We start from the raw sequence: 14865 nt of genomic DNA, 5'->3' as shown, positions 1-14865 counted from the left end.
GAATCATATCTATTCATTTTTTACAAGTCAATCACATCTATACATACTTACACATCTACATGAAACACATATCATGACCCTTGATAAAGAAACACATCAGTATATATATGGATAAAATATTAATTGATTTATAATACAACCTTTCAAATTTTAAAAATCTCTCACACTCTCCCACAATATAAATTATTTATGTCTGTTAATATTGATGATTGATATTTAACGGAAAATCTAATTGATAAATTTTAATGTGATATATCTTATCTTTAATATTTACTAGGAAATTAACTAATTTACAGAAAGATTAATTATACCAAAAACACTGACAAATAACTAATGATTAACACTACAAGTCAAATAAGTTTTACAGATATATTACAAAAAATTTCTCTCTTTTTTTAGCATTTACCACATATATCGAGTTATTGTCATTTATTAACGATTGAGTGAATGATGCAATTCTTCTGTAATAATTGTGACACCCTCTATCCCATACATATATGTACTAATAATAAAATGATAAATAAATTATAATTAATTAAAAGTTCTTAAAACACATTTAAATAAAAGTCTTTCAAAAGGGTAAAAGGCTCACATTCATTTTCCTTGCATCATAGTAAACTTGTTCGAATAAATAATAAAACCACTTTGGCTCAAACAATGTCCTCCAAGACTTCATACAATTAATATAGAAACCTATACTCTAATGTCACATCCTATCAGAGCATTGTGTCCTGACGTGTTTCAGCACAAGGTTCCTTAAAGTAATTCACCTAGTCATTTGCTCCCCTGAATACAAAGTTCAAGATCATCATAGGATCCAAACACAAACAACACACAAGGAGTGAGTTATCACATTTCTAACTAATAGAGAAACAAGACAACTAGATATACATATCATATAAATGAGATACAACTTACTTCAACACAACTCACGTAATTCTACCACTTTGTCATTTAAAATTCACTTTTCAATCATCAATCACATTACACATGAATCACACACCCCGATCAAGACATATAATAACACATCAATTTCATAATAAACAATTAGCAAGCATTATGCTAAGACTCAAGCCTATATGTAATGTGGTACCATGTTAGTGAAAAACCACATTGAGGCACTTAGGAGTACATAGCAAGACACATCACAAAATGGGTATGTCAGGTCACTCTTACTAAGTAAAATCATAGAGAGACCAGTCAGGGTCACGCTGTTTTACGAGAATGCTCCAACCATGTGGGATCGGCACAGGCTTAAAGAACACTCAAACTGGGTGTATTTACCCCCAAGGCCTACACTACAAAGAGTCTGTCAGGGCCTCTCCCTCCTGATTCAGGTCCAACCCCTAAAACAATTTTTGCATGCAGACACAGCTCATGAATTATACAATACTCATGACCTCACACTCATGTTTTAAACATGTTCAACACATTGTGCTACAATTTAACACTGGTTCCTAAATAGAAAACCTACACTTTCCCTTTAACACTGTGCATCAACACTTTTCTCAAGATAAACACTGGTTGGGTTATTGTATAATTCACAGCTCATAACACAAGTGATGTCACATCAAGTGTTAACCATACACTTATTCACAACTAAAACTCATGTTCACAATTTCACATCTTATAATGTCACAATCCACCATCACATGTTTACATGTATCTCACAAATTAACACATGTTCAACTTTCACTTATACTCAATCTCAATAACAATATTATAATCTCAAAGCAACATGCTATTCCACAATTTATCACATATTCAATTTATAGACACTGCTCATGACCTCACACTCGTGTTTCAAACACGTTTAACACATTACACTACAATTTAACACTGGTTCCTAAATAGAAAACCTACATTTTTCCTTTAACATTGCACATCAACACTTTTCTCAATATAACACTGGTTGGACTATTGTATAATTCACAACTCACATCACAAGTAATGTCACATCAGGTGTTAATCACACACTTATTCACAACTAAAACTCATGTTCACAATTTCACATCTCATTATGTCACACACACACACACACACACACACACACACACACACGTATAAAATAAGTAATTAAAAAAATATTATTTAGAGTATAGTTCACGTGAATAAAAAGAACTCAATTTTTTTTAAGGGTTCACACTCAACACAAAAACACATCAATTTCTCATTGGGACATCAATTGGTTTGTCAAACATATATAATTCACAGTTATAATTGTAAGGATAAAATCAAAATTTACAGAAACACCCTAAAACTCATTCCAATTGATACTCTAAAGATCCCTACAAATATTCTCACTACTCCCCAATTGTGAATAACTCATCCCTTACCTCTAAGCAGGCTCACGTGCGTATTGTGACAGCAATAGCGACATCTCTAGCGGTTTCTTGAGATTCCTCAAGTTTTTCCTCTGATTGCTCTGATAGGTTCCTAAATGTTAGAGAGGAGGAGAATGGATTGAAGCCTCCATTCCATTGTCTATGTACGATGAATATTTCTCCCTCCACAGATGTTATTTTGCATATCCCAATGATGAAGATGTGTGGAAATGAATCGCGAACCATATATCAAAATTTCACGATGGTTTTTCTTAATTCCCAACGGTGAAAATGTTTGGAAATGAGTTCCAAACCTGGTGCTCCAATTTCATGACGATCCAACGGTGAATCAGTTCGAGATCGTCATTTTTCTGAGACAGATTTGGTGGTATACAGGAAAAAGAGAGAATTTTGGAAGAAGGAGAAGAGAAAGCAAAATTGAGAGGAAGAGGAGGTGTAGAGAGTATCGTCAGTCTGAAAACTGACCTAAGATGCTATTTATAGATAGGGTACTCATAAACTATTATTTACTCTATTTATTTATTTTTATTATTTTATAAAAAAACTCTATTTTATTTCTTATCAAATGAATAAATCTCACTATTTTATAAAACTTTATTTTTTTTTACTAAAAAACCTTTTTAACTTATTTATGAAAAATAAGATGTTACAATAGTACCATCCTCTTCAATTAATCCGAAACACTAAGACTCCATCGTAAAAAAAACCCCACTAAAACTCCTACATAAAACCATTTCATTTTGATCAAAAAAGCATATAAACAAAGAGAAATATACATATGGTGTGACACCCTCTACCCCTCACATATATACTAATAAGGAATAAAAAAAATTTCAAATATTAATTAAAAGTATTTTTAAAACATTTTTTTAAACAAGTCTTTCAAAGGGGAAAAAGGCTCACATTCATTTTCTTCTACATCATATTCAAACTTGTCCAAATAAATAATAAAGTATTATCGACTCAAACAAAGTCGTCTAAGCTTCATACAATTAATATAGAACCTATATCCTAATGTCACATCCTATCAAAGCGTTGTATTCCCGTGTCCTCTAGCATGAGGTTCTTCATAGTCATCCACCTATTCATCTGCTCCCCCGAACACAAGTTCAAGATCATCACAGGATCCAAACACAACAACACACAGGGAGTGAGTTATCACATTCCTAGCTAATAGAGAAACAAGACAATTAAGTATACATATTATATAAATGAGATACCACTTGCTTAAACATAGCTCACGTAACTTCACCACTTCGTCATTCAAAATTCACTTTTCAATCATCAATCACATTACACAAGAATCCCACACTTCGATCAAGATATAATAACACATCAATTAGCAATCATATGCAACAGTTATGCTAAGACTCAATCCTATATGCAATGTGGTACCATGTCAGTGAAAACCACCCTGGGGCGCTTAGGAGTACATAACAAGACACACCACACAATGGGTTTGTCAGGTCACTCTCACTAAGTAAGATCATAGGGAGACCAGTCAGGGTCACGATGTTTTGCGAGAATGCTCCAACCTTATGGGATCAGCATAGGCTTAAAGGAGCACTCAAACCCGGTGACCCCCAAGGCCTACACTCCGAAGAGTCCGTTAGGGCCTCTCCCTCCTGATTCAAGTCCAACCCCTAAAATAATTTTTTTTACATGCAGACACTGCTCATGAATTATACAATACCCATGACCTTACACTCGTGTTTTAAACATGTTCAACACAATTGCGCTACGATTTAACACTGGTTCCTAAATAGGAAACCTACATTTTCTCTTTAACACTGCGCATCAACGCTTTTCTCAAGATAACACTGGTCGGATTATTGTACAATTCATAGCTTACAACACAAGTAATTTCACATCAAGTGTTAACTACACACTTATCCACAACTAGAACTCATTCACACTTTCACATCTCATAGTATCACAATTCACCATCACATGTTTACACATATCTCACAAATTAACACATGTTGAATTTTACACTTATACTCAATCTCAATAACAATATTATAATCTCAAAGCAACATGTTCTTCTACAATTCATCACATACTCACAATTTGAATCATCATTTCATATCCTCAATATAACAATTTATATAAAAGACTATCACAACATTAGGACTAAAACCCCTTAAATAATATTACACAATTATATCAAAATCATTGGTCGAAATATACAAATATTAAGAGCACAATTTATCAAGCAATTTTCATTAGGACATCAATATTTTATTTATAATCATAAAGGAAAAATTGCAATTTAATAAATATCTCAAAATAAAACTCCAATTTAATCCTCTAAGGATCCTTACACATGTTCTCACTAATCCCCAACTGTGAATAACTCATCCCTTACCTCTGAGCGGACTCACGTGTCTTCAGCCAGCGATAGCAACATCTCTAGCGGTTCCCTGAAATTCTTTCAATTATTCCTCCGACTGCTCCGATAGAATTCCCAAACGTCAGAGAGACGAAGAAGAGATTGAAACCTCCACTTGTACTGTCTTTATGCGATTCCTTTATCTCCCTCCGCGAATATTATCTCGCAAATATCAACGGTGGAAGCGTGCGGAATTGAATTTCAAACAACATATCCAAATTTCATGAAAATCCAACGGCTAACGAAACCGGGATCGTAGTTTTACCGAGACAGTTTTGGGTTTCTGCGGGAAATTAAAATGCTACAATGCGAAGGATTTTCCTCTAAGCTCAGATATGATTTTGAAATTCCCAACGGTGAGAATGTTCGGAATTGGGTTGCGAACATGATACTCAAATTTCACGACAATCCAACGGTGAACGTGTTCGAGATCGTTGTTTTTCTGAGACAGGTTTGGTAGGCTGCGGGAAAAAGAAAGGGTTTTGAGAGGAGAAGGTGAAAAACGAAAATGAGGCCAAAAGGAGGCAGCTGACTTAACATAACTATTTATACCTAGGGTACTCAGCCTATTATTTGCTCTATATTTATTTATTTATTTATTTTTACTAAAAAACTTTTTAAATTTATTTACGAAAAATTGGGATGTTACATATGGCATTGGTAGATGAAGAGTATTGCAGTGACTGCAAAAGCAAGCTACACTCCATTAGTGTATGATCACAGTGCTGGGGATACAATCTGCTCCGAATGTGGCTTCGTTCTCGAGTAGAAGAAGAAACACCAAAACAGAGACTCTACACCAAATGTGGCTAGGATGATGATGACAATGATAATGATCAAAATGAGCATCACAAAAAAGAATCCAGTTTGAGTGCCCCTTTACTGACTAGTGGAGCTGGCCTTAGCACTAGTGTTGCACATACACCCTCCAATAGTGACTTAAGGTAAACACTCTCAACAATCAACGGGAAATATTCAGCGAGAGATTACAATCTCCTAGCTGAAGCCCTCAGTACCATGGAATAAATTGCTAATAACTTAGGTTTTGTTTGGAGCATAAAAAATCATGCTAAGGAACTCTACAAGAAAGCACAAGGTCGAAAGATATTTAAGTGGAGAAGACATTCAAGGGCCTCTATGATGGCATGCTTGTACTTGGCATGTCAAGAAGAGGGTTTTCCAAGGACAGTAAAGGAAATTCAAAGTGTTGCTGGTGGAGCCAAAGAGAAGCAGATTAACAAGGCTATAGGAGTATTCAATAAGCATTTGCAGGTAGGCAAAAATTATGACAAGGCACAAGCCCTAGACATAGGTGAATGCTTCTGCTCCGAGCTTGGCCTTGCCAATCATGTAATTAAGGCTGTGAGAGAAGTGCTGCACAAAGCACACGAGTTTTATGTAAGGAGGAAGCCTTCTATCATCTTGGCAACAACAATTGATATGGTTGATCAGCTTTCTTCGAAGAATAAGATCTTTCAAGGCAGGGTTATCCTTTGACTTCTCTTGCTTTAGATGTCTACACTCCAACATTTAAATATAAGGATTTGAATATTGCATACTTATTCTTTATTCAATAATGATTCTTGAACACTCAAAATGTTTTTTTGACATTAAGTGAAAGAGCAATAAAATGAAAAAAAATTATATGTATGATAAATGCTATTATAATGTGACAAGAAGAAAAAAAAGAGAAAAACATAAACGTTAATTAGATGTTTGGAAAAATAAAATGTTGAAAAATCATTGTTCTTATAAGGTTCTCTATCTTATGCTAAATAAAAATATGGTTAAACATCTTATAAAAGATAGATTGGTGTAATTAGTTATGTAATTCAAATTGATATAATTTTTTAATTGCATTAATTATCTTCTCAAAATTATTTAATCTAATTTTTACTTGAGATAAATTAAACAATCCCTTCATAATGTATAGAAAAAAGACAATCCATTATTTATTTTTATCTGAGCTCTTTTAATTTGATATATGATATTACTTATCATATTTATACATTTTTCTTCTATTTGAATCTCTTTCTTGGTGTCTAATGGCCAATAGGTGTCTAAGTATATCATTTCCATTACTCAAATTCTTGAGTTTCTTAGGAAATGTTGAAGATGTTTTTGATTTTCTTTTCCTTCCCTACAATCAAACTCACTATGGTGGCACAATTTTTTATTTTGCCATTGCCTACTTTTTTCCTCCTCAAGAAAACTTTTATTCACAATGAATAATTATAAATTATGAAATATCTACAGTGAAATTCTTACATGACTACACACGTGTGAGAGAAATGATAAAAATAATTTACATTGTAATTGATTAACTTGAATTTTCATGTTAAAAGTTTTGTACTATACATGAAGAATTTCCCTTTTTTTTTCACCCCTCACTTAATTGTTAGATTCTTTTTTGTAATATTTTTTTGGATGGATTATGGCACATTAAAAAGCAGTTGAAACTTGCCCACCAATTTCTCTATAAGTCTCTAGCTTCTTTTCTTTAAAATTAAAGTTTTGAATTTCGTATGTATCTTGAGGAGAATTTTCATTTAATTGGATTAGGCATGGACCAAGTTGCAAAAGCTTGTAAAGTGTGGAAAGAGACATTGAAGAAGGTATACAAAGATCTTCATTCCCTTGCGTTGGTTCAGATTCCGGGCTGGTATGCCAATGTTGAGGACATAAAGCGACTCTGTATTGTTGAATCTCATCTTTCGATGGAGCCAATGTCGTTCTAACATCTTCATTCGTGTTAGGAATTTTATAATTCCTAATTAATTAATATGAACTACATATTATATTATAACATTTATATTAGCTATTTACATTTATATGAGTTTAATATAAAATGATCTAATTCAATGAACTCATTAGATTGTCAACAAAATTGATATGGACTTAATGAGCGGAAATCAGTTTGGCGCATTAGGAGATCATGAGAACCCTAATAGGTTAAAACCTAAGGCATGGTTATGATTCCCAATACACCAAATCAAGAAACAGTTTCTCCTCTCCCCATATGAAGAGAAAACGAAGGTCCCCTAAGGAATAAAAGTGATTTGATAGAGGAAGATCATTAAACCAATTGTTCGTGACCAGTGTAAGATTTCACTGCGTGTTGATCAAGTTCTATGGATTCGGGTATTCTTTAAAACCTCTTGATAATTTGACGTAATGTGTTTTTGTACTCATTTGATATTTTATAAGGTTTATTAAAAATTTCAACAAATGATATCAGAGCCACTATTACTGTTAGATTATTGGAGTTGGCCTTAGCACTCTTGTTACACACCCCTCCTCGTATGACAATAACAATAGTGATATGGTAAAAACTTGTAAGAATCAACGGGGAATCAAGAATGCCAACAGGGATGCCAAGAGAAAACTGAAGAGAGATTGCAATCTTGTAGCCGTGCTCTTGACCATGGAACAAATGGCTAATAACTTAGGCTTGGTTTGGAGCATAAAAAATCATGCCAAGGAACTATACAAGAAAGCAGAAGGTAGTAGGGTATTTAGGGGACGGAGAAGACATTCAAGGGCCTCTATGGTGGCATGCTTGTACTTGGCATGTCAAGAAGAGGAATTTCCAAGGACTGTAAAGGAAATGCAAAGTGTTTCTGGAGGAGCCAAAGAGAAGAATAAACATATTAACAAGGTCATAGGAGTGTTCAAAAAGCATTTTCAGGTGGGCAGAAATTATGGCAAGACACAAGCCTTGGACTTAGGTGAACGCTTATGCACCAATCTCTTGGCCTTGACAACCATGTCATCAAAGCTATGAGAGAAGTGCTGCACAAAGCTCAAGAGTTTATTGTAAGGAGCAAACCTTCTTCCGTTTTGGCAACAACTATATATATGGTTGATCAACTTTCTTCAGATAATATGGTGCACTTTCAAGGTAGGGTTTTCTTTTGACTTCTCTTGCTTTAGTTATCTAAATTCTAATATGTAAATATAAGGATATGAGTATTACTTATTCTTTATTAAAAAATTACTCTTGAATACTCAGTATTTTACATTCAGTGAGAGAGCAATAAAATGAGATAAGTATATGTATGATAAATGATATAATAATTAAGAAGAAAGAAACAGAAAAACATAAATGTTAATTAGATGTTTGAAAAAAAAGTAAATTTTGAAAAAGCATTGTTCTTATGAGATTGTTTAACTTACTATAAATAAAAATATGATTAAACAACCTTATAAAAGATATTGTTGCAATTAACTATATACTTCAAAATGGTTGATATAATTTTTTTAATCACACTAATAATCTTCTAGGGATTATTTAATCTCATTTTTAATTGGGATAAGTTAGACTATCCTTTTATTTCTTTTTATCTAAGCTCTTTTTCACATATCATATATTACTTATCATGTTTAATTGACATATTTCTCTTTTATTTGGATCTCTTAATATCTTGGTGTCTAATGGCATATAGGTATCTAAATATCATTTCCCTTTTCAAATTCTAGAGTTTCATATGAAATGTTGATGCTGTTTTTATTTTTCTTTTCCTTCCCTTCAATCAAACACTCTGGTGGCATAGTTTTTTCCTCCTATTGCCTACTTCTTTCCTCCTAATAAAATTGTTATTCACTATCCATAACTATAAAACATGAAATATGTAAAGTGAAATTCTTACATATCCATTTGTCTATCTATCCTTTTCTTTTTTATAATGCTTGTCTATCTATTTAGACATACAAGTGATGAGAGAAGAATGATAAAAAATAATTTACATTGTAATTGATTGAATTTTTATGCTAAAAATTTGTCTAAACATGAATAATTTTATTTTTTCGTCCCTCACTAAATTTTTAGATTTTTTTGTAATATTTTTTTATGGATTATGGTATATTGCAATAAAAAATATCAACAAGCCATTGAAACTTGACCAACTTCTCTATAAGTTTTTTCTTTTATTTGAAATCCAAGTTTTGAATTTCGTATCTATCTTGATGAGAATTTGTATTTAATTGGGTTAGACACCAAAAAAGTTGCAAAAGCTTGTTAAGTGAAGGAATATACAGTAAAGAAGGTATACAGAGATCTTCATGCACTTGCTTTCGTTATGATTCCGAGATGGTATGCCAATGCTAAGGACATAAAGCGACTCTGCATTCTCTGAAGCTCATCTTCCACCCATCATTACAACAACTCCATTGCTCCAATTCTCTTCTTATGTATGTTATAAATTAGACAATGATTCCATGATTCCATTGACAAACTTGTTTCGGTATATATAAAAGCTTAACTTCTATTACAAGAATCTATTTAGATTACATTCTTAGTATTCCTACTTTTCTCTCATTTAGATATAAATTTAACTATTAGAAATATTTTCCTGGTATCAGTAGTTATCTTAGTTGCACTTTGTAACCGAGCTTGATGTAGTTAGTAATGAATCAATTTCTCTCTTTTGGCATTAGTCTCAATAGTGTCTCATCTTTGTTTTCACTTTCTACTCTATTTCTATCATTGTCTTGCTATAACATGTGAAGGTTCTAAAAAAATGGTCCGCAACTGTGATTTGGACCTCAACAATTTTTTTTAACTGTTCGTGACCACAACCTGTTAGCAATTAGGACTGCAACGTGACACTATAGGTTGGGAGGACATCCTCAACATGAGATCCCCAAAGTATATCTTAAATCACGAGATATTGTTGTACCTAAGAAATCAATAAATGAGTTTCCCCCAGTTTGTTGTCTTGGTGAAGCACATTGTCTCCCCTAACTCGGATCTCGAGCTATTATTAGTTCCCCATCTAATGTCTTGTATGATTTGTGGGGTCAAATGCCTATGGTTACAAATATGTATGTTAGCTTGCATGGATTCTTGCACAAGGTTCACATGCATGGACTTTTCCACTTAAACTCAAGTCAGACACACTAACTTTTTCCTGCCACTTCAAAGGAAGTGCAATTCAACACTAAGTTAGTAGAAACTGATGGAGGAGGGGAATTTCATGCCCTAATTCCTTCTTTGCTTCCAATTATGGCATTAGTCATAGACTTACATGTCTCCTAGGGTTTGTTAGTTAAAACAAGACCTAACTACTAGTTCCTAAGGTGTTTGGGTGTGCTTGCTACCCTCACCTTTGTGCTTATAACTACCATAAACTGAATTTTAACTCTATGAGAATGTGTTTTTCTAGGTTATGCTCAAGCTCTCATAGTATCAAAAAGCCATAAAGAAAGGCCTGACCCAGTTGCAGCTCAAGATTGACTCAGCCTTGGTCCAAACTGAAAGCATCATCCTCTAGTCCTTTTTTCAATCTAAAATCATCAAATGCTATGTCATCAAAGGCCCACGTGATCTTTGGTGAGTTATTTTGTGAACCATTTTTCCCTTTTGCAATCCTGTTTTGCTATTTTGTTTGTTTTTGTAGATTCCGTCTTATTTTTTGGTGATTTGGCGAGCTATATTACCATATTGATAATCGTATTTATATATATATATATATATATATATATATATATATATATATATATCTATATATATTTCATCTTGTAACTTATAGAAATGTATGAATGAAAAATAACTTTTTTCATTGTGGTCCATCTTTACCTTTTAACAACCAATAATTGACTATTTCACTAAACTCAAATCAATCTAGGAAGAACTCGATAACTATAGCCCCATGGCATCTTGTTGTTGCTATGACAAAACTTATCACCAAAAAGATTTCATCATTCGCTTCCTCAAAGACCTCAACAAAAAATTCTCGGTAGTTTGATCCCAAGATCTTATAATGGAACCTCTGCCAATCATCAATCATGTCTTCTCCATGGTCATTCAACATGAGAGACAAAAGTTCTCAAATGTTGGACCCATGGAGGACCAAAGTTGCTTCATCAATGTCGTGGACAAGAGTCCTTTCTTCTCTGTTGGAAAAAAACGATGGCTAAGAAAATGGAAACCCCCCCTCTTTTGATGTTGCAAAGAACACTACGTCTCCCATTGGCTCAAGGGCAAAGGAATATCCTGCTAGTGGAATTGATTATTTCACAAATTAGGTTGAGGCCAAACCATTATCAAACATCACAACTTAGACCGTCCAAAAATTCTTTTGGAAGAACATCGTTACATGTTTAGGAATTCTTAATATGTTGGTCACAAACAATGGACTACAATTCAAAGAGCAAAAGCTCAATGAGTTCTTGGGTGGTAACAACAAAGCACTACGAATAGAGTTGGACCTTATCGAACAAGCATGACAAGATGCAGTCATCATGACTAAAGTCTACAAGCAGTGCATGACCTGACGCTTCAACTCTAAACTAGCTCCTTGACAATTTGAAGAAGGGGACCTAGTATGGAAAACTTGCAGAGAAACCCAAAAGGTCCCATCAGATGGAAAATTGGCGGCTAACTAGGAGTGGCCCTTTAGAGTTCGGTACAATTTGAATAATAAAGCTTACAAGTTAGAATAACTATCTTGGAAGGTCACCCCAAGGACTTGGAACTCCGAGCATTTGAAATTCTATTATAGTTAGGTGCATTTTTGTAATGGGTGTCGTACTCTTTTTCCTACCTCAATTTTTTATCCCTATAAAAATGTGAAAGGGTTTTTACTGAGAAAGTTTTAGCAAGGCGCACTCCGGCAACCAACTATTAATCAAAATCTTCTTATCTCTATCCTTGATTGCAAGTTAACGTACCTGGGCATGTCAATAATTCCCTCCCGAGTACCCTCATCGACTAAGATTGAACTTCAACGAATCATTAAAAATTCCTTCTCAAGTACTCTCCTCGACTAAGGTTGAACTCCAACAAATTCATTAAAAGTTTCATTCTGAGTACGCTTCTCGGCTAAGGTTGAACTCCAACAATTCATTAAAAGTTCCCTCCTTAGTACCCTCCTCGGCTAAGGTTAAACTTCAATAAATCATTAAAAGTTCCCTCCTGAGTACCCTCCTTGGTTAAGGTTGAATTCCAACATGTGAAAATTTTGTAAGTTTCAGTTAAGGGATAAATTTATACTCACTCAATTTACTTTTATCATTTTACTTCTGAAATCCATTTCGGTCACATATGAAGACAAAAAGTTAAAATAAAAACATAATAAGAAATCCAATTCTTCAAAAGGAAACTTCATTAATAGTAAGCTGAAGGTCGACAACAATGATTACAAAAAGAAAGACACACAAAAATGTGTAAATATAAACCTAAGAACTCAATCTGTAGGCCATACTTGGTCTTCATCCTTTGCTCTAACACCTTCAGCATGAAAGTCCTTTGCCGGGGTCGTCGGCTTCTCTGGCGTGGGGACTATGTCCTCCAATATGTCATCAATTAGCATAACTCCCTATGATATACATCTTTGTTGATATCAAAGACACTAGGTTCAGAGACTTCACATAAGTGCAATACCTGCTGAAGGGAGTGGTTGAAGCCTGCCTTATGCACACTATACAAATCATCAAAAGTCTTTTGCTGAATCCTTTATTTATTAGCAATGATCTCCTCCTTCTTCTTTCAACAACAGCCAAGGCCAACCGAAGTCTGGCAATCTCCCTATCCTAAGTCCTAACCAAGGCTTCAACATTAACAACACGCATCTTCAACCCCTTAGCCTCGATTGTCAGTGCATGCATTCGATCCTCCAAATTCTTGTTGTCCCCCGCCAACTTGGTGTTAGCTTGAAGAATTGAGTTCAGAGATTCCCCAGCCTTCAACAACTGATCCTTTATGGCATCAACATTAGAAGACTCCAGGAAAATTTGGGCCACGCTCGAAGCCGTAGTAAGAAAGGCCCAAAAATTAGCCCAGTTGGCAACATCATCACTCTTGGACAACACTTGCCATCCATGGTCAGAGATCATCGCCAAATTGATGAGATGATCCGACTAAAAATCCTTAACAAAGAAACCTTGGTTGGTCAACAGGTTGGCCAAGGTTGCGATAGTGGAAAGCTGAAATTCAAGCATCTATTGCTTGAATCTTTTATCTCGGGAGTTATCATCCTGATGCCCAGAAGGTTCCCCTAAACCACTTTGGTGTTTGCGGTGGCTCTTCATCTTGTGCTTGTGTTTCCCTTTGGGATCTTTGCTGGGAGGAGGCACCGCATCAGCAAGTGAATCATGAGGCTCGATGTTCAGTTGAGAGCAAGGAGTTGGCACACACCCGAAAAGAAACATAACTAACCCTCAAAATCTCAGATAGGATCCAAAGACTGGAGAAGTGACATTAGAGGTCGAGCTTGTCAAGGGAGCATTTCAAGGAACTCTAGGTCACAACGTTCGACGACGCTCAGAAGCTCCTTTGGGTACTTATCATATTGGCGAGGGCATTGTTGCCAATAGAAAGGAAACATAGGATTTCCCACTAAATTAGAGAACAATTCTTCCCTGTAATCGACCTTATTGTTAACCAATTTAAAAAATTTTATTAGAAGAGGTGAAGGTGCAAAAAAGAGGAAGTTTCGATATCCAAATCAATGATATCCACCCATTCGGATGTGGATGACTACAAAAATAATGCAGAAAAAGCCCAAGTGTTGCCAACCCAAAGTTATGCAAGCAGAGAGTACAAAACGCTTGCATGGCCTCCCACCCATTCGGATAAAGTTGCATCGGATCCATATTTAGGATACAAAGAATGCCTATTGTGAAATCATCAAACGAGACCCTTACATGCAAATCCCAAAACAAGCAATCATACGTGTAAAAGGAATCCTTGTTCATTCATTCTCAGTTTATAAACACAAACTCCATAGGAGGAGTAGCATCCGATCGGACAGTACCGAGAAGGACCGGACAATACTTTGGTTCCTTTATTGTTCTTATCGACAACCAACTCAAGGTTGAGCAAGTCTGGCTCGTGGTTGTATCTGAAGAAGTATGTACCTATCTCACCATCAGCCCATGTGTATTTGGGAAGCATAATAGGCATAAGTAAATACTTCTCTAGAGTTCTTCTTAAGCCAAGGTGTAGCTCTCATAGAAGTCCTCGTTTGGGTAGCGGTCACCCACTTTTTTTGACAACTGGCTCAAAAATCTCGAAAAGTCGCTACAAGACTCTTCGGTAGCCGAATGGTCAAATGAAGTGGAAAAACCCGACCCTGATGAGTACAAATCAGATGACACCTCCAACACCTCATCGTCATACCCACGAAC

General features: G+C 34.9%; 2 protein-coding genes across 2 annotated transcripts; both read left to right on the top strand.

Annotated features, from left to right (window-relative positions):
• Positions 1-5877: 5877 nt before the first annotated feature.
• Positions 5878-6234, top strand: LOC114424014 (transcription initiation factor IIB-like). Its single transcript, XM_028390893.1, has one exon. The coding sequence runs from the start codon at positions 5878-5880 to the stop codon at positions 6232-6234; it is 357 nt and encodes a 118-aa protein (XP_028246694.1).
• Positions 6235-8059: 1825 nt separating this feature from the next.
• Positions 8060-8521, top strand: LOC114424013 (transcription initiation factor IIB-like). Its single transcript, XM_028390892.1, has one exon. The coding sequence runs from the start codon at positions 8060-8062 to the stop codon at positions 8519-8521; it is 462 nt and encodes a 153-aa protein (XP_028246693.1).
• Positions 8522-14865: the final 6344 nt, after the last annotated feature.

Source organism: Glycine soja, chromosome 8, assembly GCF_004193775.1.
Source record: "Glycine soja cultivar W05 chromosome 8, ASM419377v2, whole genome shotgun sequence".
Classification (NCBI taxonomy): Eukaryota; Viridiplantae; Streptophyta; class Magnoliopsida; order Fabales; family Fabaceae; genus Glycine; species Glycine soja.
The sequence above is the reverse complement of the archived record's forward strand: the minus strand, read 5'-3'. Positions and strand labels throughout refer to the sequence as shown.